This window comes from Oncorhynchus clarkii, chromosome 30 (assembly GCF_045791955.1).
Source record: "Oncorhynchus clarkii lewisi isolate Uvic-CL-2024 chromosome 30, UVic_Ocla_1.0, whole genome shotgun sequence".
In the NCBI taxonomy this organism is placed as follows: Eukaryota; Metazoa; Chordata; class Actinopteri; order Salmoniformes; family Salmonidae; genus Oncorhynchus; species Oncorhynchus clarkii.
The window spans coordinates 31061807-31089747 of NC_092176.1; the positions used below are offsets into that span (position 1 = coordinate 31061807).

The window sequence follows — 27941 nt, forward strand, 5'->3', positions numbered from 1 at the left end:
GTAATTGACTATTTTACACCTAACGTTACTATACATAACTTTAACGCATTGTATAAGAGATTCTCCTAAATTAAAATAGTCCAGACATTTCTATATAAATTCCATTCATACTTTATCAAAGGCCTTTTCAAAGTCAGCTATGAAAAACAGGCCTGATTTCCCTGATTTTTCACAGTTTCCAGTACTTGTCACATTATCTCCAATGTATAGTCCATGTAAAAAAAACTGTTTGATTACCTTTTTAATTCTATGTGCTATGCATATCGCTAGGATTTTGGCATCACAACACCGAAGTGTTACGTTTTTTTTAGGTGGACTGGATCTTTATTTTTACCATCTGGGTCCTGTTTCAGTAATAATGAAATCAGACCTTAGTGAGCATTTTAAAGTCTAAAATTTGTATAGAAGTGGTTAAAACATGTTAATAGAGGACCTTTGAATATATCGATTTGATAAACTTCAACTGGTATGCCATCCATCCATGGAGTTTTCCCGGCCTTAAAGGCTTTCATTGCATCTAGAAGTTCCTCCTCTGTAATTAGGCCTTCACATGAGTCTTTCTGTATAGTTGTTTATTTACACTATTAATAGAAACAAATCCTTACAATTAACTTCAGTTAGTGGTGAATGATTGTCTTTCAAAATATTGTTTGGTGAATCATGGATGACTCTTCCTTTTATTATCCCCCAATAAGAAATAGGTAGGGTGGAAACCTTTTTTACATTTGTTTGCCCTCTTTTTCCTCCCCAATTGGTAGTTACAGTCTCGTCCCATCGCTGCAACTCCCGTACGGACTCGGGAGAGGCGAAGGTCGAGAGCCGTGCGTCCTCCGAAACACAACCCAACCAAGCCGCACTGCTTCTTGACACAATGCCCTCTTAGCCCGGAAGTCACCCGCACCAACGTGTCGGAGGAAACACTACCACAGGAGTCGCTAGATCGCGATGGGACAAGAACATCCCTGCCGGCCAAACCCTCCCGTAACCCGGACAACGCTGGGCAAATTGTGCACCGCTCCATGAGTCTCCCGATCGTGGCCAGCTGCGACAGAGCCTGGACTCGAACCCAGAATCTATAGAGGCATTGCCTTAGACCACTGCTCCACTAGGAGAGTGGGGTCACGGCCAGGGATGAAAAGGCTAGCGACCTTTTGGTTACTGGCCCAACGCTCTAACCTCTAGGCTACCTGCCGCTCCCCTGTGTGTGGGTGAATCATAAAGGAACAGATCACGAGACTAAAAAACTTGCGAAACATTTGTGTGTGCTTCAACTGGAGGAACAGGCTAACAAGGAGGCATTTCTGATTCTTCATTTGTGAAATGCCTCAGACCACTGCGCCACTCGGGAGGCCTCGGTAGAGTGGAAACCTGTCCAGTTCTCCCAACTGTGGTCTGTTGTGATCAGGGAAACATTTTCCACCAAGTTCACTTTATTAAAAAAAATATATAACACTTGATCTTCTTTGAATAAGCTCCTCCATGTATTTTTGTTATTATGTGCCTCTACAGTTGTTATTGCTATCTACAGTATCTGTGCTGTTAGTTTCGCCATCCAGTTTTGAAGATGAACTCTTTTGACCTACATAGTTTTTGTTTTAAAGATGAGTACAACTATCCAAAGGTGCAGAATTATGGGCAATTACTCACCCTGTATACATATTTCACCAAACAATGTCATACATATCAAATCAAATATTATTTCAGATTTGTTTTGAAAGCACATTGTGTGCAGGATTCATTCATCAGCATAATCACAATCCAATCCCATGTATTCAATACAAAGGTTGGTTTTCTCATTAGCGCACAGAAGAACACTAGAAATAAGGAAAGGTGAATACAATGGAGGAACACAACTGATATGAATGTATAGTATAGGCCTTAGTCCACACCAAAGCTCTATAACGGAAGGTCACAATGCTGGAGTTGATGACTTAGTTTTAACCCAAAGTTACATAGAAGTGGCCCCAACTACATTCTCTGCAATATTGTAAAAGAATATCATTACATTTAGACAGTCCTATTGCCTAAATATTTCCATATATTTCCATTGTACATGGTCTGACACTGATGGGATGATTTAGAATTTCATGCAGTAGTATTTACTGATTGACGGAAACAGTGAACACAATTACACACTTTTCTCTTCTGACGAAAACATGTTACTATTTTGTGAACAAAACACTTAAGTGAATTTTGTATTCTCTGATGACATTTTGTATTCGCTGATGACATTTTGTATTCGCTGATGACATTTTGTATTCGCTGATGACATTTTGTATTCACTGATGACATTTTGTATTCTCTGATGACATGTTGTATTCACTGATGACATTTTGTATTCTCTGATGACATGTTGTATTCACTGATGACATTTTGTATTCTCTGATGACATTTTGTATTCACTGATGACATTTTGTATTCACTGATGACATGTTGTATTCACTGATGACATGTTGTATTCACTGATGACATTTTGTATTCACTGATGACATGTTGTATTCACTGATGACATTTTGTATTCTCTGATGACATGTTGTATTCACTGATGACATTTTGTATTCTCTGATGACATTTTGTATTCACTGATGACATTTTGTATTCACTGATGACATGTTGTATTCACTGATGACATGTTGTATTCACTGATGACATTTTGTATTCACTGATGACATTTTGTATTCTCTGATGACATGTTGTATTCACTGATGACATTTTGTATTCACTGATGACATTTTGTATTCTCTGATGACATTTTGTATTCTCTGATGACATTTTGTATTCTCTGATGACATGTTGTATTCACTGATGACATTTTGTATTCACTGATGACATTTTGTATTCTCTGATGACATGTTGTATTCACTGATGACATTTTGTATTCTCTGATGACATGTTGTATTCACTGATGACATTTTGTATTCACTGATGACATTTTGTGGGGTCACGGCCAGGGACAGAAAGGCTAGTGACCTTTCGGTTACTGGCCCAACGCTCTAACCACTAGGCTACCTGCCACCCCCCTGTGTGTGGGTGAATCATAAAGGAACAGATCACGAGACTAAAAAACTTGTAAAACATTTCTGTGCACGTCATCTGGGAGAACAGGCTAACAAGGAGGCACTTCCGATTCTTAATTTGTGAAATAATTTCGGAATAATGTGTTAGGACACTTGTTTAATGTAATGAACTATTTATTGTCCAGTAAAATTAACATATATCAAATTCTAAAACCAAAGCTGTTCTTCCCTTTTGTTTGGGCGTGTTGGAAGGGTTGCCTTAGTGTGGTCCCTTCACCAAGGACACTACCAGAGCCAAGGCATCTCACTAGTTTAACACGGCGTCCTCTCTTTGTCTCCTTTCCTTCATCTGAACTGGACTGGTTAAAGCTTATTCCCTGTAGGCATTGGCCATATTTCTGCCAGGAATCCTAACCTTTCCTTTATGATCAGTGCAGACAAAGGAAAGGAGATGAGAGAAATGCCCCCATTGAAACGATTGAGATACACCCATGGTCATGATGGCAACACAAACATAAAACAGCACCAGCTCATTGTATATGACAAAGGGTATATCACAGTAATATTTATTTAATGTCAGAGGTAAAACAACATATTTACTGTTAAAACATCTTAATTGGTGTATAAATGGTTCACTACTGGTTTGAAAAGACATCTCATTTTGCTAAAGGTCAACAGGATGCCTGTGGTGGGGTATTAGCATGAGGGCTATGCAGGTGTGAGGATACTACACCTGTCTGGTCTCACACACTTGTCCATGGTGTGAAAACACACTTGTTTGATTGTTACTTAGGTGTAACATAGCTGCAGATTCAATTAGTGATTGAATAAAGACCAAGCCATCCTCCAAAATCAATATGGCAACAATGACAGGCACACAACTGAACTATGTCTTTGGCCTGAGGGTATACAAGGCAATATGCACATTGTTTCTTGAGGTTGGTGATGTTGTTGGTTGCATGCATATAAGTGATTAGAGTAGTGGGGGTGGGGGGGGGGAGAGAGAGAGAGAGAGAGAGAGAGAGAGAAAATAGATTAACAAATACAGAGTGCATTTGAGTGTGAATTAGTATTTATGCAAGGAATAAAAAATAAAAAAGCTACAACATTTCAACAAAGACCCCATCTTGTATTCCCTGTGGTGGTCTTTCTTAGACAGTGGATCCCCTGAATTAGATCGTTTTTTTCTTATTCATCAACAACCTCAGTGGCTCTTCTCTACTCCAGCAATCATGAGGGTAAGTGAAATGTCTGAGCATCGTTCTCAAAACGTCTTTGCATCATTGAACGTCCCTCTAATCATTTCCCATGGGTCGGTCTCTCAGGCCCCGGGTCATGGTCAGCATTTCCCCTAGGCTGACCGTGGGAGGGGTGCCTCCGGATGACTGACAGCTGGTCAGGCCGGGTGTAAACCAACCAGCAAGGAGGAGATCCTACAGGCTCCTCCTCTGTCTGTGTGGCGCCACACAGGGCCCTGACCACTAGGGGGCAGAGTTTGACATGGAGTCCACCGAGTTCACACTGCAGGAAGACAAGCGGCTGTTGGCAATGGACACCTCGGGGTGCTGGAGGGAGAGAGAAACAAGAAGGGCCTTCTACGCCATCAAAAGGAACATAAAATTTGACATACCAATTAGGATCTGGCTAAAAATACTTGAATCAGTTGTACAACCAACCAAGAATTCACAAAATGGGACAAACACCAAATTGAGACTGCATGCAGAAATCTGCAAAAATATCCTCTGTGTACAACATAAAACACCAAATAATGCATGCAGAACAGAATTCGGCATATACCCGCAAATGATCAAAATCCAGAAAAGGGACGTTAAATTCTACAACCTCCTAAAAGGAAGCGATTCCCAAACCTTCCATAACAAAACCATCACCTACAGAGAGTTGAACCTGGAGAAGAGTCCCCTAATTATGTTGGTCTTGTGGCTCTGTTCACAAACACAAACAGACGCCACAGAGCCCCAGGACAGAAACACAATTAGATCCAACCAAATTATGAGAAAACAAAAATATAATTACTTGACACATTCGAAAGAATTAACAAAAAAAAACAGAGCAAACTAGAATGCTATTTGGCCCTGAACAGAGAGTGCATAGTGGCAGAATTCCTGACCACTGTGACTGACACAAAATTAAGGAAAGCTTTGACTATGTACAGACTCTGTGAGCATAGCCTTGCTATTGAAAATGGCCTCCGTAGGCAGACCTGGCACTCAAGAGAAGACACTGCCTACAAAATAAGGTGGAAACTGAGCTGCACTTCCTAATCTCCTGCCAAATGTATGACCATACTAGACCATACATATTTCCCTCAGATTACACAGACCCACAAAGAACTTGAAAACAAATCCAATTTTGATAAACTCCAGTATCTATTGGGTGAAACACCACAGTGTGCCATCACAGCAGCAAGATTTGTGACCCATTGCCACATGAAAAGAGCAACCAGTGAAGAACAAACACCATTGTAAATACAACCCATATTTATAGTGAGAGAGAGAGGGGGAGTGAGAGAGAGGGGGAGCGAGAGAGAGAGCGAGAGAGAGGGGGGGCGAGAGAGAGGGGGAGTGAGAGAGAGAGGGGGGGAGTGAGAGAGAGGGGGAGCGAGAGAGAGAGGGGGAGCGAGAGAGAGAGCGAGAGAGAGAGAGGGGGAGCGAGAGAGAGGGGGGGGCGAGAGAGAGGGGGGGAGGAGCGAGAGAGGGGGGGGCGAGAGAGAGAGGGGGAGCGAGAGAGAGATGGGTGAGCGATAAAGAGAGGGGGGAGCGAGAGAGAGAGAGCGAGAGAGAGGGGGGGTGAGAGAGAGGGGGGGAGCAAGAGCGAGAGGGGTGAGCGAGAAAGAGAGGGAGGGAGCGAGAGAGAGGGAGGGAGCGAAAGAGAGGGGGAGCGAGAGAGAGAGGGGGAGCGAGAGAGAGAGGGGGAGTGAGAGAGAGAGGGGGGAGCGAGAGAGAGAGAGCGAGAGAGAGAGGGGGGGAGCGAGAGAGAGGGGGGGAGCGAGAGAGGGGGGGGGGGGGGGCGAGAGAGAGGGGGGGAGCGAGAGAGAGGGGGGGAGCGAGAGAGAGGGGGGGAGCGAGAGAGAGAGGGGGGGAGCGAGAGAGAGTAACTGTGCAGTGGGAACAGTGTGTGTGGATGTAACTGTGCAGTGGGAACAGTGTGTGTGGATGTAACTGTGCAGTGGGAACAGTGTGTGTGGATGTAACTGTGCAGTCAGAACAGTGTGAGACAGAGTATTGGTATATGTGTGTAAGTATGTACCGATCCTGTGTGTGTGCCCTCACATGTCTCCTGAAGATCCTGTCCAGCAGGCTGCGTCGGGGAGGCTCGGGGGGGGTGTTCCAGTCCAGATCTGGGGGTCTGGTCCCCTGGGGCCCAAACACGTTCAGATCACTGAAACACTCTGTATCTATCATCTATACAGAGGGAGAGAGAACGAGGGGGAGAGGGGTTCAGTATATTAGAGTTAGTGTAAGGACAGTACATCAAAACCACCAATAATTCAGTCTTTCAGGTTACGTTGCAGACTACCTCTGAGAAGAAACCAGAGGAGAGGGACAGACGTCTCAGTTAGTTCACCCACCTCGTGCTGCCATGGGATGGACACGCAGCCTGTAGAGAATTTGAAGTAGAAGTCGTTGTCGGTTTGGTCCAGATTTACTCCCTTGACTGTAGAGAACTGCTCAATGTCCAACACATCCTTACAGTACACCGCCCGGGGCTGATAGAGAGAAGAGAGGAATGGAGGAAGAGAGGGAATATGTATGGAGGGAAGGAGGGAGGGAGAAGGGAGGGAGGGAGAAGAGAGGGAATATGTATGGAGGGAAGGAGGGAAGGAGAAGAGAGGGAATATGTATGGAGGGAGAAGAGAGGGAGGGAGAAGAGAGGGAATATGCATGGAGGGAAGGAGGGAGGGAGAAGAGAGGGAGGGAGAAGAGAGGGAATATGTATGGAGGGAAGGAGGGAGGGTGAAGGGAGGGAGAGGGAATATGTATGGAGGGAAGGAGAGAAGGAGAAGAGAGGGAATATGTATGGAGGGAAGGAGAGAAGGAGAAGAGAGGGAATATGTATGGAGGGAAGGAGAAGAGAGGGAATATGTATGGGGGGAAGGAGGGAGGGAGAAAAGGGAATATGTATGGGGGGAAGGAGGGAGGGAGAAAAGGGAATATGTATGGAGGGAAGGAGGGAAGGAGAAGAGAGGGAATATGTATGGAGGGAGAAGAGAGGGAGGGAGAAGAGAGGGAATATGCATGGAGGGAAGGAGGGAGGGAGAAGAGAGGGAGGGAGAAGAGAGGGAATATGTATGGAGGGAAGGAGGGAGGGTGAAGGGAGGGAGAGGGAATATGTATGGAGGGAAGGAGAGAAGGAGAAGAGAGGGAATATGTATGGAGGGAAGGAGAGAAGGAGAAGAGAGGGAATATGTATGGAGGGAAGGAGAGAAGGAGAAGAGAGGGAATATGTATGGAGGGAAGGAGAGAAGGAGAAGAGAGGGAATATGTATGGAGGGAAGGTGGGAAGGAGAAGATAGGGAATATGTATGGGGGGAAGGAGGGAAGGAGAAGATAGGGAATATGTATGGGGGGAAGGAGGGAAGGAGAAGATAGGGAATATGTATGGGGGGAAGGAGGGAAGGAGAAGATAGGGAATATGTATGGAGGGGAGGGAGGGAGGGAGGGAGGGAGGGAGGGAGGGAGGGAGGGAGGGAGGGAGGGAGGGAGGGAGGGAGGGAGGGAGGGAGAAGTAGAGGTAATCAACCCTGTTCCAATTCACATATTCATCAAGTCATGAATGTAACTGATTGAAACAGTTGGTTGGTTATATATTGAACACTTCCTGTTCTTGTGTTTCTACTGCTGAAGCAAGACCAGAGATACAATCCTCCTCCTCCTCTTCTACTTACGTCCGGTACGAAGGAGGGCTCCTGGATGCCTGCCTCCAGCCTTTTAAAGTTGATGTTCCTGAAGAAACAGTGAGCCTTCACCCCTGATGACCCCTCTGCTGTACAGCCCAGTCTCTGCTTAGGATCTTTGGTCAACAGCTGGGGGAGGGAGGGAGGGAGAGGGAGAGGGAGAGGGAGAGGGAGAGAGAGAGAGAGAGAAGTAGAAACAATGATGCAATGTACAGTTGCTTATTTTAATATATAATGGGATCAGCTACTCAGGGTGATTACCCAATATAGTCTGAGGTTCCTGACGACACACTAACTAGGCCTCCGTCTGAGGTTCCTGAAGACACACTAACTAGGCCTCCGTCTGAGGTTCCTGACGACACACTAACTAGGCCTCCGTCTGAGGTTCCTTACGACACACTAACTAGGCCTTAGTCTTATCAATCAATCAATGTGCTCTCACCACCCTACAGATGGCCTTGGTGTCTTCTGTAAACTTGTCGCTGTACTCCTCCTCTTCCTCTTGCACCCTCTTCTCCACCTCCTCCCGCTTCACTCGTTCTTTGCGTGCGCGGAAGGGTGAGCGTCCAGCGGTCATCTCGTAGATGAGACATCCCAGCCCCCACCAGTCTGGACTCATCCCATAGCGCTCGTTGTTGATCACCTCCGGAGCTACACACACACAGCACAGTACAACACCAGATTGTCCCAATGCCATGTTCTCATCATGCAGGTTTGATGATATCTTCTTTGTATGGTAAAAGGTATAAATTGATAATGTATTACTATAATGTAAGGTTTTTGTTCAATGATTTTATAGATGTATTATAAATGTATTGTAATAGCATATGGAGGTGTCTCACCCATGTAACCCACTGTTCCCACTCTGCCTCGAATGGGGTCCCCTTCAGCCACTTTGATGGCCAGGCCCAGATCTGAGATCCGGATATGTCCTACAGCATAGGGGAAGAGGTCAGGGGTCAAAGATCAGTCATATCTAGCAGAGAGCCTCTCTGAGTTCAGACATTATCCCAGTAATCACTGTATGCTATTGTACAGTAGGAAGAAGGTTAACTCACCATTATCATCTAATAAAATATTCTCTGGTTTTAAATCCCTGAGAAAAAGTTCAAAAACCACAGTTAGTTTGGTGCATTTGACATTGGGACTAAACCCAATACATCATGTGTTGACATCACGTGATCTCTGGAGACATTGGTATAGCGAATGACAATCAGAAGAACAGACAGTTAATTAGGGTATAGGTGGAAGTAGATAGAAATGGGTTGCCCCCAACTGATCTGAAATATCTTGCAATCTGGAGCTAGATCTGTGTTTAAGGGCACCTTCTATTCTGTGAGTGTAGGTGCTATGATAAAAAGCTGTCACCTGTAGACGATGGATTCCTGGTGTAGGTGGTCCAGGCCGCAGCAGATCTGGGCAGCATAGAACTGGACCCTGTCCTTCTCAAAGCCTGGAGTCCCCATGCTATAGATGTGGAACTTCAGATCTCCTCCATTCATTAAGGTCAACACTAGACACAGAGCGTCTTTGGTCTCATAGGCATACGCTAAACTCACCTAGAGAGAGGGGGGAAAGACACAGGGGCAGAGATCAGACAGAGACACAGAGAGACAGAGCGAGAGAATAAAGTGAAAGTGTATTGTGTATGGTCATTTATCCTAATAAATAACAGGACTCACAACAAATCTGCTGTTGACCTTCTCTAGTATTTGTTTCTCATTGAGGGCCATGGACTCTCCTTTCCTCTTCTTAATCCTCTTCTTCTCTAACTTCTTACAGGCATACATCTTCCCTGTGGCTCGCACCTGGCACGCACACACCTGATAGAACGCACACAGTATTATACCATGGGCCAGTTAATCTCACAATCACAATTTTCGAATAATTCTCCTAAGAGGAAACATTTGCCTCACCTCTCCGAATCCACCCTTCCCCAGTACTCTGTACTGTCGAAACGTATCCTTGGCTATTGGCTGCCTGAAAACACACATCGGCCATTAATGTACAGCTGAATAATAGCACACCGTACATCATGGAGCATAATAATACTAGCCTGGGTGCAAGCCTGATCCTGCTTTAGCCAACTTGTTATGTTGCATGGAGAAAGTACCAGGCTAATAGTGAAAACCATTCAAATAATCTCTAAAAACATCAGACATTTATTTGATTTTGTAGGAGTTTTTAGGTAGCACTCACCTCTCCAGCATCTTCCACTGTAGGAAACGGTCAAAGTACATGCTGTTCTGATAGTCCAAGAAGGGAGCTCCTCTCAGGTAGTGATGGAGAGCTCTGAGAGCACAGACAACAAGAGGTTACTGGTTAAAGCCCTGAGACAACAGACAGCAGCTGCAGTTAACAAGGGGCTAAGCCAGCTGGTGGTCCCTCCAGGGTGTTAGTGCTTCAGCCAACCCCTCTCTGTGTTTCTTCATTGTCAAACATTACCTTGTCCCCAGGCTCTTCCACAAGTGCATATACAGTCCTAGGAAAAGTATTATTAGGCAAGCTGTTTAATAATAAGATCATAGTTGATCAGATGTGGGGAGGGGGGGGGGGTAGATCATAGTTGATCAGATGTGGGGAGGGGGGGGGGGGGTAGGAACAAGCTGTTTAATAATAAGATCACAGTTGATCAGATGTGGGGGGGTAGGAACAAGCTGTTTAATAATAAGATCATAGTTGATCAGATGTGGGGGGGGGGTAGGAACAAGCTGTTTAATAATAAGATCATAGTTGATCAGATGTGGGGGGGGGGGGTAGGAACAAGCTGTTTAATAATAGGATCATAGTTGATCAGATGTGGGGGGGGGGGGGGGGGTAGGAACAAGCTGTTTAATAATAAGATCATAGTTGATCAGATGTGGGGGGGGGGGGTAGGAACAAGCTGTTTAATAATAAGATCATAGTTGATCAGATGTGGGGGGGGGGGGGGGGTAGGAACAAGCTGTTTAATAATAAGATCATAGTTGATCAGATGTGGGGGGGGGGGGGGGGTAGGAACAAGCTGTTTAATAATAAGATCATAGTTGATCAGATGTGTGGGGGGGGGGGGGGGGTAGGAACAAGCTGTTTAATAATAAGATCATAGTTGATCAGATGTGGGGGGGGGGGGGGGTAGGAACAAGCTGTTTAATAATAAGATCATAGTTGATCAGATGTGGGGGGGGGGGGGCTGTAGGAACAAGCTGTTTAATAATAAGATCATAGTTGATCAGATGTGGGGGGGGGGGGGTAGGAACAAGCTGTTTAATAATAAGATCATAGTTGATCAGATGTGTGGGGGGGGGGGGAACAAGCTGTTTAATAATAAGATCATAGTTGATCAGATGTGGGGGGGGGTAGGAACAAGCTGTTTAATAATAAGATCATAGTTGATCAGATGTGGGGGGGGGGTAGGAACAAGCTGTTTAATAATAAGATCATAGTTGATCAGATGTGGGGGGGGGTAGGAACAAGCTGTTTAATAATAAGATCATAGTTGATCAGATGTGGGGGGGGGGGGGGGTAGGAACAAGCTGTTTAATAATAAGATCATAGTTGATCAGATGGGGGGGGGGGGGGTAGGAACAAGCTGTTTAATAATAAGATCATAGTTGATCAGATGTGGGGGGGGGGGGGTAGGAACAAGCTGTTTAATAATAAGATCATAGTTGATCAGATGTGGGGGGGGGGGGTAGGAACAAGCTGTTTAATAATAAGATCACAGTTGATCAGATGTGGGGGGGGGGGTAGGAACAAGCTGTTTAATAATAAGATCATAGTTGATCAGATGTGGGGGGGTGGTAGGAACAAGCTGTTTAATAATAAGATCATAGTTGATCAGATGTGGGGGGGGGGGTAGGAACAAGCTGTTTAATAATAAGATCATAGTTGATCAGATGGGGGGGGGGGGGGTAGGAACAAGCTGTTTAATAATAAGATCATAGTTGATCAGATGTGGGGGGGGGGGGGTAGGAACAAGCTGTTTAATAATAAGATCATAGTTGATCAGATGTGGGGGGGGGGGGGGGGGGTAGGAACAAGCTGTTTAATAATAAGATCACAGTTGATCAGATGTGGGGGGGGGGGGTAGGAACAAGCTGTTTAATAATAAGATCATAGTTGATCAGATGTGGGGGGGTGGTAGGAACAAGCTGTTTAATAATAAGATCATAGTTGATCAGATGTGGGGGGGGGGGGGGTAGGAACAAGCTGTGTAATAATAAGATCATAGTTGATCAGATGTGGGGGGGGGGGTAGGAACAAGCTGTTTAATAATAAGATCATAGTTGATCAGATGTGGGGGGGGGTAGGAACAAGCTGTTTAATAATAAGATCATAGTTGATCAGATGTGGGGGGGGGGGGTAGGAACAAGCTGTTTAATAATAAGATCATAGTTGATCAGATGTGGGGGGGTAGGAACAAGCTGTTTAATAATAAGATCATAGTTGATCAGATGTGGGGGGGGGGGGGGGGTAGGAACAAGCTGTTTAATAATAAGATCATAGTTGATCAGATGTGGGGGGGGGGGGTAGGAACAAGCTGTTTAATAATAAGATCATAGTTGATCAGATGTGGGGGGGGGGGGGGGTAGGAACAAGCTGTTTAATAATAAGATCATAGTTGATCAGATGTGTGGGGGGGGGGGGGGTAGGAACAAGCTGTTTAATAATAAGATCACAGTTGATCAGATGTGGGGGGGGGGGGTAGGAACAAGCTGTTTAATAATAAGATCATAGTTGATCAGATGTGGGGGGGGGGGGTAGGAACAAGCTGTTTAATATTAAGATCATAGTTGATCAGATGTGGGGGGGGGGGGGTAGGAACAAGCTGTTTAATAATAAGATCATAGTTGATCAGATGTGGGGGGGGGGGGGGGGGGTAGGAACAAGCTGTTTAATAATAAGATCATAGTTGATCAGATGTGGGGGGGGGGGGGGGGGGTAGGAACAAGCTGTTTAATATTAAGATCATAGTTGATCAGATGTGTGGGGGGGTTGGAACAAGCTGTTTAATAATAAGATCACAGTTGATCAGATGTGGGGGGGGGGGGTAGGAACAAGCTGTTTAATAATAAGATCATAGTTGATCAGATGTGGGGGGGAGGGGGGTAGGAACAAGCTGTTTAATAATAAGATCATAGTTGATCAGATGTGGGGGGGGGGGGGGGGTAGGAACAAGCTGTTTAATAATAAGATCATAGTTGATCAGATGTGGGGGGGGGGGGGGGTAGGAACAAGCTGTTTAATATTAAGATCATAGTTGATCAGATGTGTGTGGGGGGGGGGGGGGGGGTAGGAACAAGCTGTTTAATAATAAGATCACAGTTGATCAGATGTGGGGGGGGGGGGTAGAACAAGCTGTTTAATAATAAGATCATAGTTGATCAGATGTGGGGGGGGGGGGGTAGGAACAAGCTGTTTAATAATAAGATCATAGTTGATCAGATGTGGGGGGGGGGGGGGGGTAGGAACAAGCTGTTTAATAATAAGATCATAGTTGATCAGATGTGGGGGGGGGGGGTAGGAACAAGCTGTTTAATATTAAGATCATAGTTGATCAGATGTGGGGGGGGGGGGGTAGGAACAAGCTGTTTAATAATAAGATCATAGTTGATCAGATGTGGGGGGGGGGGGGGGTAGGAACAAGCTGTTTAATAATAAGATCATAGTTGATCAGATGTGGGGGGGGGGGGTAGGAACAAGCTGTTTAATATTAAGATCATAGTTGATCAGATGTGTGGGGGGGTTGGAACAAGCTGTTTAATAATAAGATCACAGTTGATCAGATGTGGGGGGGGGGGGTAGGAACAAGCTGTTTAATAATAAGATCATAGTTGATCAGATGTGGGGGGGAGGGGGGTAGGAACAAGCTGTTTAATAATAAGATCATAGTTGATCAGATGTGGGGGGGGGGGGGGTAGGAACAAGCTGTTTAATAATAAGATCATAGTTGATCAGATGTGGGGGGGGGGGTAGGAACAAGCTGTTTAATATTAAGATCATAGTTGATCAGATGTGTGGGGGGGGGGGGGGGGTAGGAACAAGCTGTTTAATAATAAGATCACAGTTGATCAGATGTGGGGGGGGGGGGGGGTAGAACAAGCTGTTTAATAATAAGATCATAGTTGATCAGATGTGGGGGGGGGGTAGGAACAAGCTGTTTAATAATAAGATCATAGTTGATCAGATGTGGGGGGGGGGGGGGGTAGGAACAAGCTGTTTAATAATAAGATCATAGTTGATCAGATGTGGGGGGGGGTAGGAACAAGCTGTTTAATAATAAGATCATAGTTGATCAGATGTGGGGGGGGGGGGGGGTAGGAACAAGCTGTTTAATAATAAGATCACAGTTGATCAGATGTGGGGGGGGGGTAGGAACAAGCTGTTTAATAATAAGATCACAGTTGATCAGATGTGGGGGGGGGGGGGGGGTAGGAACAAGCTGTTTAATAATAAGATCATAGTTGATCAGATGTGGGGGGGGGGGGGTAGGAACAAGCTGTTTAATAATAAGATCATAGTTGATCAGATGTGGGGGGGGGGGGGTAGGAACAAGCTGTTTAATAATAAGATCATAGTTGATCAGATGTGGGGGGGGGTCGGAACAAGCTGTTTAATAATAAGATCATAGTTGATCAGATGTGGGGGGGGGGGGGTAGGAACAAGCTGTTTAATAATAAGATCATAGTTGATCAGATGTGGGGGGGGGGTAGGAACAAGCTGTTTAATAATAAGATCATAGTTGATCAGATGTGTGGGGGGGGGGGGGGGGTAGGAACAAGCTGTTTAATAATAAGATCATAGTTGATCAGATGTGGGGGGGGGGGGGTGGTAGGAACAAGCTGTTTAATATTAAGATCATAGTTGATCAGATGTGTGGGGGGGGGGGGGGGGGTAGGAACAAGCTGTTTAATAATAAGATCATAGTTGATCAGATGTGGGGGGGGGGGAGAACAAGCTGTTTAATAATAAGATCATAGTTGATCAGATGTGGGGGGGGGGGGGGGGGGTAGGAACAAGCTGTTTAATATTAAGATCATAGTTGATCAGATGTGGGGGGGGGGGGGCTGTTTAGAACAAGCTGTTTAATAATAAGATCATAGTTGATCAGATGTGGGGGGGGGGGGGGGGGGGTAGGAACAAGCTGTTTAATAATAAGATCATAGTTGATCAGATGTGGGGGGGGGTAGGAACAAGCTGTTTAATAATAAGATCATAGTTGATCAGATGTGGGGGGGGGGTAGGAACAAGCTGTTTAATAATAAGATCATAGTTGATCAGATGTGGGGGGGGGGGGGGTAGGAACAAGCTGTTTAATAATAAGATCATAGTTGATCAGATGTGGGGGGGGGTAGGAACAAGCTGTTTAATAATAAGATCATAGTTGATCAGATGTGGGGGGGGGGGGGGGGTAGGAACAAGCTGTTTAATAATAAGATCATAGTTGATCAGATGTGGGGGGGGGGGGTAGGAACAAGCTGTTTAATAATAAGATCATAGTTGATCAGATGTGGGGGGGGGGTAGGAACAAGCTGTTTAATAATAAGATCATAGTTGATCAGATGTGTGGGGGGGGGGGGGGGGGTAGGAACAAGCTGTTTAATAATAAGATCATAGTTGATCAGATGTGGGGGGGGGGGGGGGGGTGGTAGGAACAAGCTGTTTAATATTAAGATCATAGTTGATCAGATGTGTGGGGGGGGGGGGGGTAGGAACAAGCTGTTTAATAATAAGATCATAGTTGATCAGATGTGGGGGGGGGGGAGAACAAGCTGTTTAATAATAAGATCATAGTTGATCAGATGTGGGGGGGGGGGGGGGTAGGAACAAGCTGTTTAATATTAAGATCATAGTTGATCAGATGTGGGGGGGGGGGAGAACAAGCTGTTTAATAATAAGATCATAGTTGATCAGATGTGGGGGGGGGGGGGGGGGTAGGAACAAGCTGTTTAATAATAAGATCATAGTTGATCAGATGTGGGGGGGGGTAGGAACAAGCTGTTTAATAATAAGATCATAGTTGATCAGATGTGGGGGGGGGGGGGTAGGAACAAGCTGTTTAATAATAAGATCATAGTTGATCAGATGTGGGGGGGGGGGGGGGTAGGAACAAGCTGTTTAATAATAAGATCATAGTTGATCAGATGTGGGGGGGGGTAGGAACAAGCTGTTTAATAATAAGATCATAGTTGATCAGATGTGGGGGGGGGGGGGGGTAGGAACAAGCTGTTTAATAATAAGATCATAGTTGATCAGATGTAATGCGAACAAAGGAAGATTCCCTTACTTGCGACAGTCACTGAAGATCTCCTTGCAGGGGTGGAGCTCCAGGTTCTCTCTACACTGCTCAGCAAGGCTCTCTGCTGCCTCCACACACTCGGATGACTACACGCACACACACACACACACACAAACAAGTTATATTTCTCTAATAGCTGTACATCTACATTCACCAATCCTCCTTTAGACTGACAAACCTGTTTAGACAGGAACTTCCCAATAATCTGATCTCCTCTGCTTTTCCGTTTCTCATCAGGCACCAGCTCATAGTCGTCCTAAAGAACACAACATCCCATTATTAAACACTGACAGTACATATCAGACCTGGTTCAACACAACATCCCATTATTAAACACTGACAGTACATATCAGACCTGGTTCAACACAACATCCCATTATTAAACACTGACAGTACATATCAGACCTGGTTCAACACAACATCCCATTATTAAACACTGACAGTACATATCAGACCTGGTTCAACACAACATCCCATTATTAAACACTGACAGTACATATCAGACCTGGTTCAACACAACATCCCATTATTAAACACTGACAGTACATATCAGACCTGGTTCAACACAACATCCCATTATTAAACACTGACAGTACATATCAGACCTGGTTCAACACAACATCCCATTATTAAACACTGACAGTACATATCAGACCTGGTTCAACACAACATCCCATTATTAAACACTGACAGTACATATCAGACCTGGTTTAACACAACATCCCATTATTAAACACTGACAGTACATATCAGACCTGGTTCAACACAACATCCCATTATTAAACACTGACAGTACATATCAGACCTGGTTCAACACAACATCACATTATTAAACACTGACAGTACATATCAGACCTGGTTCAACACAACATCCCATTATTAAACACTGACAGTACATATCAGACCTGGTTCAACACAACATCCCATTATTAAACACTGACAGTACATATCAGACCTGGTTCAACACAACATCACATTATTAAACACTGACAGTACACAGCCTGGTTCAACACAACATCCCATTATTAAACACTGACAGTACATATCACACCTGGTTTAACACAACATCCCATTATTAAACACTGACAGTACATATCAGACCTGGTTTAACACAACATCCCATTATTAAACACTGACAGTACATATCAGACCTGGTTCAACACAACATCACATTATTAAACACTGAGAGTACATATCACACCTGGTTTAACACAACATCCCATTATTAAACACTGACAGTACATATCAGACCTGGTTCAACACAACATCCCATTATTAAACACTGACAGTACATATCAGACCTGGTTCAACACAACATCCCATTATTAAACACTGACAGTACATATCAGACCTGGTTCAACACAACATCCCATTATTAAACACTGACAGTACATATCAGACCTGGTTCAACACAACATCACATTATTAAACACTGACAGTACATATCAGACCTGGTTCAACACAACATCCCATTATTAAACACTGACAGTACATATCAGACCTGGTTCAACACAACATCCCATTATTAAACACTGACAGTACATATCAGACCTGGTTCAACACAACATCCCATTATTAAACACTGACAGTACATATCAGACCTGGTTCAACACAACATCCCATTATTAAACACTGACAGTACATATCAGACCTGGTTCAACACAACATCCCATTATTAAACACTGACAGTACATATCAGACCTGGTTCAACACAACATCCCATTATTAAACACTGACAGTACATATCAGATCTGGTTCAACACAACATCCCATTATTAAACACTGACAGTACATATCAGACCTGGTTCAACACAACATCCCATTATTAAACACTGACAGTACATATCAGACCTGGTTCAACACAACATCCCATTATTAAACACTGACAGTACATATCAGACCTGGTTCAACACAACATCCCATTATTAAACACTGACAGTACATATCAGATCTGGTTCAACACAACATCCCATTATTAAACACTGACAGTACATATCAGACCTGGTTCAACACAACATCCCATTATTAAACACTGACAGTACATATCAGACCTGGTTCAACACAACATCCCATTATTAAACACTGACAGTACACAGCCTGGTTCAACACAACATCCCATTATTAAACACTGACAGTACATATCAGATCTGGTTCAACACAACATCCCATTATTAAACACTGACAGTACATATCAGATCTGGTTCAACACAACATCCCATTATTAAACACTGACAGTACATATCAGACCTGGTTCAACACAACATCCCATTATTAAACACTGACAGTACATATCAGACCTGGTTCAACACAACATCCCATTATTAAACACTGACAGTACATATCAGACCTGGTTCAACACAACATCCCATTATTAAACACTGACAGTACACAGCCTGGTTCAACACAACATTCCATTATTAAACACTGACAGTACATATCAGATCTGGTTCAACACAACATCCCATTATTAAACACTGACAGTACATATCAGACCTGGTTTAACACAACATCCCATTATTAAACACTGACAGTACACAGCCTGGTTCAACACAACATCACATTATTAAACACTGACAGTACATATCAGACCTGGTTCAACACAACATCCCATTATTAAACACTGACAGTACATATCAGATCTGGTTCAACACAACATCCCATTATTAAACACTGACAGTACATATCAGACCTGGTTCAACACAACATCCCATTATTAAACACTGACAGTACATATCAGACCTGGTTTAACACAACATCCCATTATTAAACACTGACAGTACATATCAGACCTGGTTCAACACAACATCCCATTATTAAACACTGACAGTACAAGATCATCCCATTATTAAACACTGACAGTACATATCAGACCTGGTTCAACACAACATCCCATTATTAAACACTGACAGTACATATCAGACCTGGTTCAACACAACATCCCATTATTAAACACTGACAGTACATATCTGACCTGGTTCAACACAACATCCCATTATTAAACACTGACAGTACATATCAGACCTGGTTCAACACAACATCCCATTATTAAACACTGACAGTACACAGCCTGGTTCAACACAACATCCCATTATTAAACACTGACAGTACATATCAGACCTGGTTCAACACAACATCCCATTATTAAACACTGACAGTACATATCAGATCTGGTTCAACACAACATCCCATTATTAAACACTGACAGTACATATCAGACCTGGTTCAACACAACATCCCATTATTAAACACTGACAGTACATATCAGACCTGGTTCAACACAACATCCCATTATTAAACACTGACAGTACATATCAGACCTGGTTCAACACAACATCCCATTATTAAACACTGACAGTACATATCAGACCTGGTTCAACACAACATCCCATTATTAAACACTGACAGTACATATCAGACCTGGTTTAACACAACATCCCATTATTAAACACTGACAGTACATATCAGACCTGGTTCAACACAACATCCCATTATTAAACACTGACAGTACATATCAGACCTGGTTCAACACAACATCCCATTATTAAACACTGACAGTACACAGCCTGGTTCAACACAACATCCCATTATTAAACACTGACAGTACACAGCCTGGTTCAACACAACATCCCATTATTAAACACTGACAGTACATATCAGATCTGGTTCAACACAACATCCCATTATTAAACACTGACAGTACATATCAGACCTGGTTCAACACAACATCCCATTATTAAACACTGACAGTACATATCAGACCTGGTTCAACACAACATCCCATTATTAAACACTGACAGTACATATCAGACCTGGTTCAACACAACATCACATTATTAAACACTGACAGTACATATCAGACCTGGTTCAACACAACATCCCATTATTAAACACTGACAGTACATATCAGACCTGGTTCAACACAACATCCCATTATTAAACACTGACAGTACATATCAGACCTGGTTCAACACAACATCCCATTATTAAACACTGACAGTACACAGCCTGGTTCAACACAACATCCCATTATTAAACACTGACAGTACACAGCCTGGTTCAACACAACATCCCATTATTAAACACTGACAGTACATATCAGATCTGGTTCAACACAACATCCCATTATTAAACACTGACAGTACATATCAGACCTGGTTCAACACAACATCCCATTATTAAACACTGACAGTACATATCAGACCTGGTTTAACACAACATCCCATTATTAAACACTGACAGTACATATCAGACCTGGTTCAACACAACATCCCATTATTAAACACTGACAGTACATATCAGACCTGGTTCAACACAACATCCCATTATTAAACACTGACAGTACATATCAGACCTGGTTCAACACAACATCCCATTATTAAACACTGACAGTACATATCTGACCTGGTTCAACACAACATCCCATTATTAAACACTGACAGTACATATCAGACCTGGTTCAACACAACATCCCATTATTAAACACTGACAGTACATATCAGACCTGGTTCAACACAACATCCCATTATTAAACACTGACAGTACATATCAGACCTGGTTCAACACAACATCCCATTATTAAACACTGACAGTACATATCTGACCTGGTTCAACACAACATCCCATTATTAAACACTGACAGTACATATCAGACCTGGTTCAACACAACATCCCATTATTAAACACTGACAGTACATATCAGACCTGGTTCAACACAACATCCCATTATTAAACACTGACAGTACATATCAGACCTGGTTCAACACAACATCCCATTATTAAACACTGACAGTACATATCTGACCTGGTTCAACACAACATCCCATTATTAAACACTGACAGTACATATCAGACCTGGTTCAACACAACATCCCATTATTAAACACTGACAGTACATATCAGACCTGGTTCAACACAACATCCCATTATTAAACACTGACAGTACATATCAGACCTGGTTCAACACAACATCACATTATTAAACACTGACAGTACATATCAGACCTGGTTCAACACAACATCCCATTATTAAACACTGACAGTACATATCAGACCTGGTTCAACACAACATCCCATTATTAAACACTGACAGTACATATCAGACCTGGTTCAACACAACATCACATTATTAAACACTGACAGTACATATCTGACCTGGTTCAACACAACATCACATTATTAAACACTGACAGTACATATCAGACCTGGTTCAACACAACATCCCATTATTAAACACTGACAGTACATATCAGACCTGGTTCAACACAACATCCCATTATTAAACACTGACAGTACATATCAGACCTGGTTTAACACAACATCCCATTATTAAACACTGACAGTACATATCAGACCTGGTTCAACACAACATCCCATTATTAAACACTGACAGTACATATCAGACCTGGTTCAACACAACATCCCATTATTAAACACTGACAGTACATATCAGACCTGGTTCAACACAACATCCCATTATTAAACACTGACAGTACATATCAGACCTGGTTCAACACAACATCCCATTATTAAACACTGACAGTACATATCAGACCTGGTTCCAAATATTATCAGTTTTATTTTAAATACGTCATGCACTAGCAATGTATCGCATAATGCAAACCAAATCCAACGGGCATGCTGGGAAAAGTAAGCTAAGCAACTGTAGCATTTGAAAGAAAACAGTATACTATTTTGACCGAGGTCTGACTGGTACATAAAATAATATTCCATAATCAGGGGCAATGTATGGACTAAACCATGTTTTGAATGATATACATTATTGTGTGGCTATCATTGTTGTGCAAACATGCAACTAGACAGTTTGGACTGCCTTTACTTGAAAATGATCAGTCATTATCTATACCCTTAGTAGCTCAGATATAGGAGAGGGAGAAGTGTATTGTTTGTGTAGTGTGACAAGGTGAAAACTGTACTTTGTTACTAGTGCTAATTATGCATTTATTGTTAAATGCAATTGATTTGTTTAATGTAAAGGGAGATCCCTAGTCAGTGGTACTGAATGCATTCAACTGAAATGTGTCTACCGCATTTAACCCAACCCCTCTGAATCAAACATGTGCTTTGTGCACAGCACACATTCTTGATTTGATGTCTTCTAAGCCCATACGTCTGGGCACCAACGGTTGTAAAGGTGTATACAGATGTAGAAATGGGGGGGGGGTCATTTATTGGGTAAAACACCCATAAATAATTGTTTTAGCACTATTCAGAGTTTCTAACCTACTGCGTGCAACATGGTTCAATGTGCCAGTAAATCAGCACAATTTTCTAATTGTCGCCGTCTTGGAGCTAGAATCAGGATCATGTAAACTGAGCTAATGCCCATACAAAAAAAGAGTAACGGAGAGCAATGTACAACACGGCGATCTGAACAAACAAGGCATTTGTAGTAAGTACATGGGGACCGCCATCTTTATGCCCCAATCAATCAATCATATATCAGCCACGAGTGTGAGAGTATTGAGTGTGGTTCAGCATTGCTAGGGCTGGAGGATAGTCTAGAGGTGAGTAGGTCAGCTGATCTGGGCATTGCTAGGACCGGGGGATAGTCTCGAGGTGAGTAGGTCAGCTGACCTGGGCATTGCTAGGACCGGGGGATAGTCTCAAGGTGAGTAGGTCAGCTGATCTGGGCATTGCTAGGACCGGGGGATAGTCTCGAGGTGAGTAGGTCAGCTGACCTGGGCATTGCTAGGACCGAGGGATAGTCTCGAGGTGAGTAGGTCAGCTGACCTGGGCATTGCTAGGACCGGGGGATAGTCTCGAGGTGAGTAGGTCAGCTGACCTGGGCATTGCTAGGACCGGGGGATAGTCTCGAGGTGAGTAGGTCAGCTGACCTGGGCATTGCTAGGACCGGGGGATAGTCTCGAGGTGAGTAAGTCAGCTGACCTGGGCATTGCCAGGACCGGGGGATAGTCTCGAGGTGAGTAGGTCAGCTGACCTGTGCATTGCCAGGACCGGGGGATAGTCTCGAGCTGAGTAGGTCAGCTGACCTGGGCATTGCCAGGACCGGGGGATAGTCTCGAGGTGAGTAGGTCAGCTGACCTGGGCATTGCCAGGACCGGAGGAAAGTCTCGAGGTGAGTAGGTCAGCTGACCTGGGCATTGCCAGGACCGGGGGATAGTCTCGAGGTGAGTAGGTCAGCTGACCTGGGCATTGCTAGGACCGGGGGATAGTCTCGAGGTGAGTAGGTCAGCTGACCTGGGCATTGCTAGGACCGGGGGATAGTCTCGAGGTGAGTAGGTCAGCTGACCTGGGCATTGCTAGGACCGGGGGATAGTCTCGAGGTGAGTAGGTCAGCTGACCTGGGCATTGCTAGGACCGGGGGATAGTCTCGAGGTGAGTAGGTCAGCTGACCTGGGCATTGCTAGGACCGGGGGATAGTCTCGGGTGAGTAGGTCAGCTGACCTGGGCATTGCTAGGACCGGGGGATAGTCTCGAGGTGAGTAGGTCAGCTGACCTGGGCATTGCTAGGACCGGGGGATAGTCTCGAGGTGAGTAGGTCAGCTGACCTGGGCATTGCTAGGACCGGGGGATAGTCTCGAGGTGAGTAGGTCAGCTGACCTGGGCATTGCTAGGACCTGGGGATAGTCTCGAGGTGAGTAGGTCAGCTGACCTGGGCATCAGTGACAATCCTTCACTCCCTGATCATTCTCTCTCCTCTCAATCCCCATTACGCAAGACTCTCCACTAGCCCACCTGCCCTGAAACACACACACATCTTTAACCTACAATCTGTTATTAACAGACACTCTCTATACTCCATATGTAATCCTGCGTTGCCTGGCAACCACATAGTCAACACGGCAGGATTCCATGAGGTCCTGGAGTGTCACAGTGTGTCAGACCAGCATCACCAGCTTTCCAACACACACACACACACACACACACACACACACACACACACACACACACACACACACACACACACACACACACACACACACACACACACACACACACACACACACACACACACACACACACACACACACACACACACACACACACACACACCTAGAGTTTCTCTCCTGACCCGGGCTGTGGCACACTCTAGAGTGATCTATTCTGCTCTGAGACACAGACAGAGAGAAACAGAGCCATAGAAAGAAACAGAGCGAGAGAAACAGAGAGAGAGAAACACAGAGAGAGAAACAGAGCCAGAGAAACAGAGCCAGAGAAACAGAGCCAGAGAAACAGAGAGAGAGAAACAGAGAGAGAGAAACAGAGAGAGCGAGAGAAACAGAGAGAGAGAGAGAAACAGAGAGAGAGAGAGAAACAGAGAGAAAGAAACAGAGAGAGAGAAACAGAGAGAGAGAAACAGAGAGAGAGAGAAAGAAACAGAGAGAGAGAAACAGAGAGAGAGAAACAGAGAGAGAGAAACAGAGAGAGAGAAACAGAGCCAGAGAAAGAAACAGAGAGATGGAAACAGAGAGAGAAAGAAACAGAGAGAGAGAACAGAGACAGATAAAGAAACAGATAGGTGGAAACAGAGAGAGAAAGAAAGAGAGATGGAAACAGAGAGAGAGAGAAACACAGAGAGAGAAACACAGAGAGAGAAACAGAGAGAGAGAAACAGAGAGAGCGAAACAGAGAGAGAGAAACAGAGCCATAGAAAGAAACAGAGAGAGAGAAACAGAGAGAGAGAGAAACAGAGAGAGAAAGAGAAACAGAGAGAGAGAAACAGAGAGAGAAACAGGGAGAGAAACAGAGCCAGAGAAAGAAACAGAGAGAGAGAAAGAAACAGAGAGAGAGAAACAGAGAGAGAGAGAAACAGAGAGAGAGAGAGAAACAGAGAAAGAAAGAGAAACAGAGAGAGAGAAAAACAGAGAGAGAAAGAGAAACATAGAGAAACAGAGAGAGAGAAACAGAGAGAGAGAAACAGAGAAAGAGAAACAGAGAGAGAGAAACAGAGAGAGAGAAAGAGAAAGAAACAGAGAGAGAGAAACAGAGAGAGAGAGAGAAACAGAGAGAGAGATAAACAGAGCCAGAGAAAGAAACAGAGTGAGAGAAACAGAGGGAGAGAAACAGAGAGAGAGAAACAGAGAGAGAGAAACAGAGCCAGAGAAAGAAACAGAGAGATGGAAACAGAGAGAGAGAGAAACAGAGAGAGAGAGAAACAGAGAGAGAGAGAAACAGAGAGAGAGAAACAGAGCCAGAGAAAGAAACAGAGAGATGGAAACAGAGAGACAGAGAAACAGAGAGAGAGAAAGAGAGAGAGAGAAACAGAGCCAGAGAAAGAAACAGAGGTGGAAACAGAGAGAGAGAGAAACAGAGAGAGATAAACAGAGCCAGAGAAAGAAACAGAGAGAGAAACAGAGAGAGAGAAACAGAGAGAGATAAACAGAGAGAGATAAACAGATCCAGAGAGAGAGAAACAGAGAGAGAGAAACAGAGAGATAAACAGAGCCAGAGAGAGAAACAGAGAGAGAGAAACAGAGAGAGATAAACAGAGCCAGAGAAAGAAAGAGAGATGGAAACAGAGAGAGAGAGAAACACAGAGAGAGAAACAGAGAGAGAGAAACAGAGAGAGCGAAACAGAGAGAGCGAAACAGAGCCATAGAAAGAAACAGAGAGAGAGAAACAGAGAGAGAGAAACAGAGAGAGAGAAACAGAGAGAGAGAAACAGGGAGAGAAACAGAGCCAGAGAAAGAAACAGAGAGAGAGAAAGAAACAGAGAGAGAGAAACAGAGAGAGAGAGAAACAGAGAGAGAGAAACAGAGAGAGAGAAACAGAGAGAGAGAAACAGAGAGAGAGAAACAGAGAGAGAGAAACAGAGAGAGAGAAACAGAGAAAGAGAAACAGAGAAAGAGAAAGAAACAGAGAGGTGGAAACAGAGAGAGAGAGAAACAGAGAGGGAGATAAACAGAGAGAGAAAACAGAGCCAGAGAAAGAAAGAGAGATGGAAACAGAGAGAGAGAGAAACACAGAGAGAGAAACAGAGAGAGAGAAACAGAGAGAGAGAAACAGAGCCATAGAAAGAAACAGAGAGAGAGAAACAGAGAGAGAGAAACAGAGAGAGAGAAACAGAGAGAGAGAAACAGAGAGAGAAACAGGGAGAGAAACAGAGAGAAAGAAACAGAGAGAGAGAAACAGAGAGAGAGTAAGAGAAAGAAACAGAGAGAGATAAACAGAGCCAGAGAAAGAAAGAGAGATGGAAACAGAGAGAGAGAGAAACACAGAGAGAGAAACAGAGAGAGAGAAACAGAGAGAGAGAAACAGAGAGAGAGAGAAACAGAGAGAGAGAAACAGAGAGAGAGAAAACAGAGAGAGAAAGAGAAACAGAGAGAGAGAAACAGAGAGAGAGAAACAGAGAGAGAGAAACAGAGAGAGAGAAACAGAGAGAGAGTAAGAGAAAGAAACAGAGAGAGAAACAGAGAGAGAGATAAACAGAGCCAGAGAAAGAAACAGAGTGAGAGAAACAGAGGGAGAGAAACAGAGAGAGAGAAACAGAGAGAGAGAAACAGAGAGAAAGAAACAGAGAGAGAGAAACAGAGAGAGAGAAACAGAGAGAGAGAGAAACAGAGAGAGAGAAACAGAGAGAGAAAGAGAAACAGAGAGAGAGAAACAGAGAAAGAGAAACAGAGAGAGAGAAACAGAGAGAGAGTAAGAGAAAGAAACAGAGAGAGAGAAACAGAGAGAGAGAAACAGAGAGAGAGTAAGAGAAAGAAACAGAGAGAGAAACAGAGAGAGAGATAAACAGAGCCAGAGAAAGAAACAGAGAGAGAGAAACAGAGAGAGAGAAACAGAGCCAGAGAAAGAAACAGAGAGATGGAAACAGAGAGAGAGAGAAAGAGAGAGAGAAACAGAGAGAGAAACAGAGCCAGAGAAAGAAACAGAGAGATGGAAACAGAGAGAGAGAGAAACAGAGAGAGATAAACAGAGCCAGAGAAAGAAACAGAGAGAGAGAAACAGAGCCAGAGAAAGAAACAGAGAGAGAGAAAGAAACAGAGAGAGAAACAGAGAGAGAGAAACAGAGAGAGATAAACAGAGAGAGATAAACAGAGCCAGAGAGAGAAACAGAGAGAGAGAAACAGAGAGAGAGAAACAGAGCCAGAGAAAGAAACAGAGAGGTGGAAACAGAGAGATAGAGAAACAGAGAGGGAGATAAACAGAGAGAGATAAACAGAGCCAGAGAAAGAAAGAGAGATGGAAACAGAGAGAGAGAGAAACACAGAGAGAGAAACAGAGAGAGAGAAACAGAGAGAGAGACACAGAGAGAGCGAAACAGAGAGAGAGAAACAGAGCCATAGAAAGAAACAGAGAGAGAAACAGAGAGAGAGAAACAGAGAGAGAGAAACAGAGAGAGAGAAACAGGGAGAGAAACAGAGCCAGAGAAAGAAACAGAGCCAGAGAAAGAAACAGAGAGAGAGAAACAGAGAGAGAGAGAAACAGAGAGAGAGAGAAACAGAGAGAGAAAGAGAAACAGAGAGAGAGAGAAACAGAGAGAGAGAAACAGAGAGAGAGAAACAGAGAGAGAGAAACAGAGAGAGAGAAACAGAGAGAGAGAAACAGAGAAAGAGAAACAGAGAAAGAGAAACAGAGAGAGAGAAACAGAGAAAGAGAAACAGAGAAAGAGAAACAGAGAGAGAGAAACAGAGAGAGAGAAAGAGAAAGAAACAGGGAGAGAGAAACAGAGAGAGAGAGAAAGAAACAGAGAGAGAAACAGAGAAAGAGATAAACAGAGCCAGAGAAAGAAACAGAGTGAGAG

At 43.9% G+C, this 27941-nt stretch overlaps 1 protein-coding gene across 2 annotated transcripts in view; it reads right to left on the reverse strand.

Annotated features, from left to right (window-relative positions):
- Positions 1–3173: 3173 nt before the first annotated feature.
- Positions 3174–27941, reverse strand: part of LOC139390197 (G protein-coupled receptor kinase 5-like) — a 60732-nt gene continuing 35964 nt past the window's right edge. Inside the window, exons 4-16 of one of the 2 annotated variants that reach the window (XM_071137457.1) lie at positions 16392–16469; positions 16202–16299; positions 10132–10224; positions 9849–9912; positions 9615–9755; positions 9301–9491; positions 8991–9028; positions 8775–8864; positions 8375–8583; positions 7924–8061; positions 6607–6744; positions 6308–6439; positions 3174–4582 (exon numbers count right to left, since the gene is read on the reverse strand). In XM_071137457.1, coding sequence (XP_070993558.1) covers positions 4499–4582; positions 6308–6439; positions 6607–6744; positions 7924–8061; positions 8375–8583; positions 8775–8864; positions 8991–9028; positions 9301–9491; positions 9615–9755; positions 9849–9912; positions 10132–10224; positions 16202–16299; positions 16392–16469 — 1494 coding nt within the window. In that variant the 3' untranslated portion in view covers positions 3174–4498. Of the gene's footprint in view, positions 4583–6284; positions 6440–6606; positions 6745–7923; positions 8062–8374; positions 8584–8774; positions 8865–8990; positions 9029–9300; positions 9492–9614; positions 9756–9848; positions 9913–10131; positions 10225–16201; positions 16300–16391; positions 16470–27941 lie in introns of both variants that reach the window. The other variant, XM_071137458.1, reaches the window with a different exon arrangement.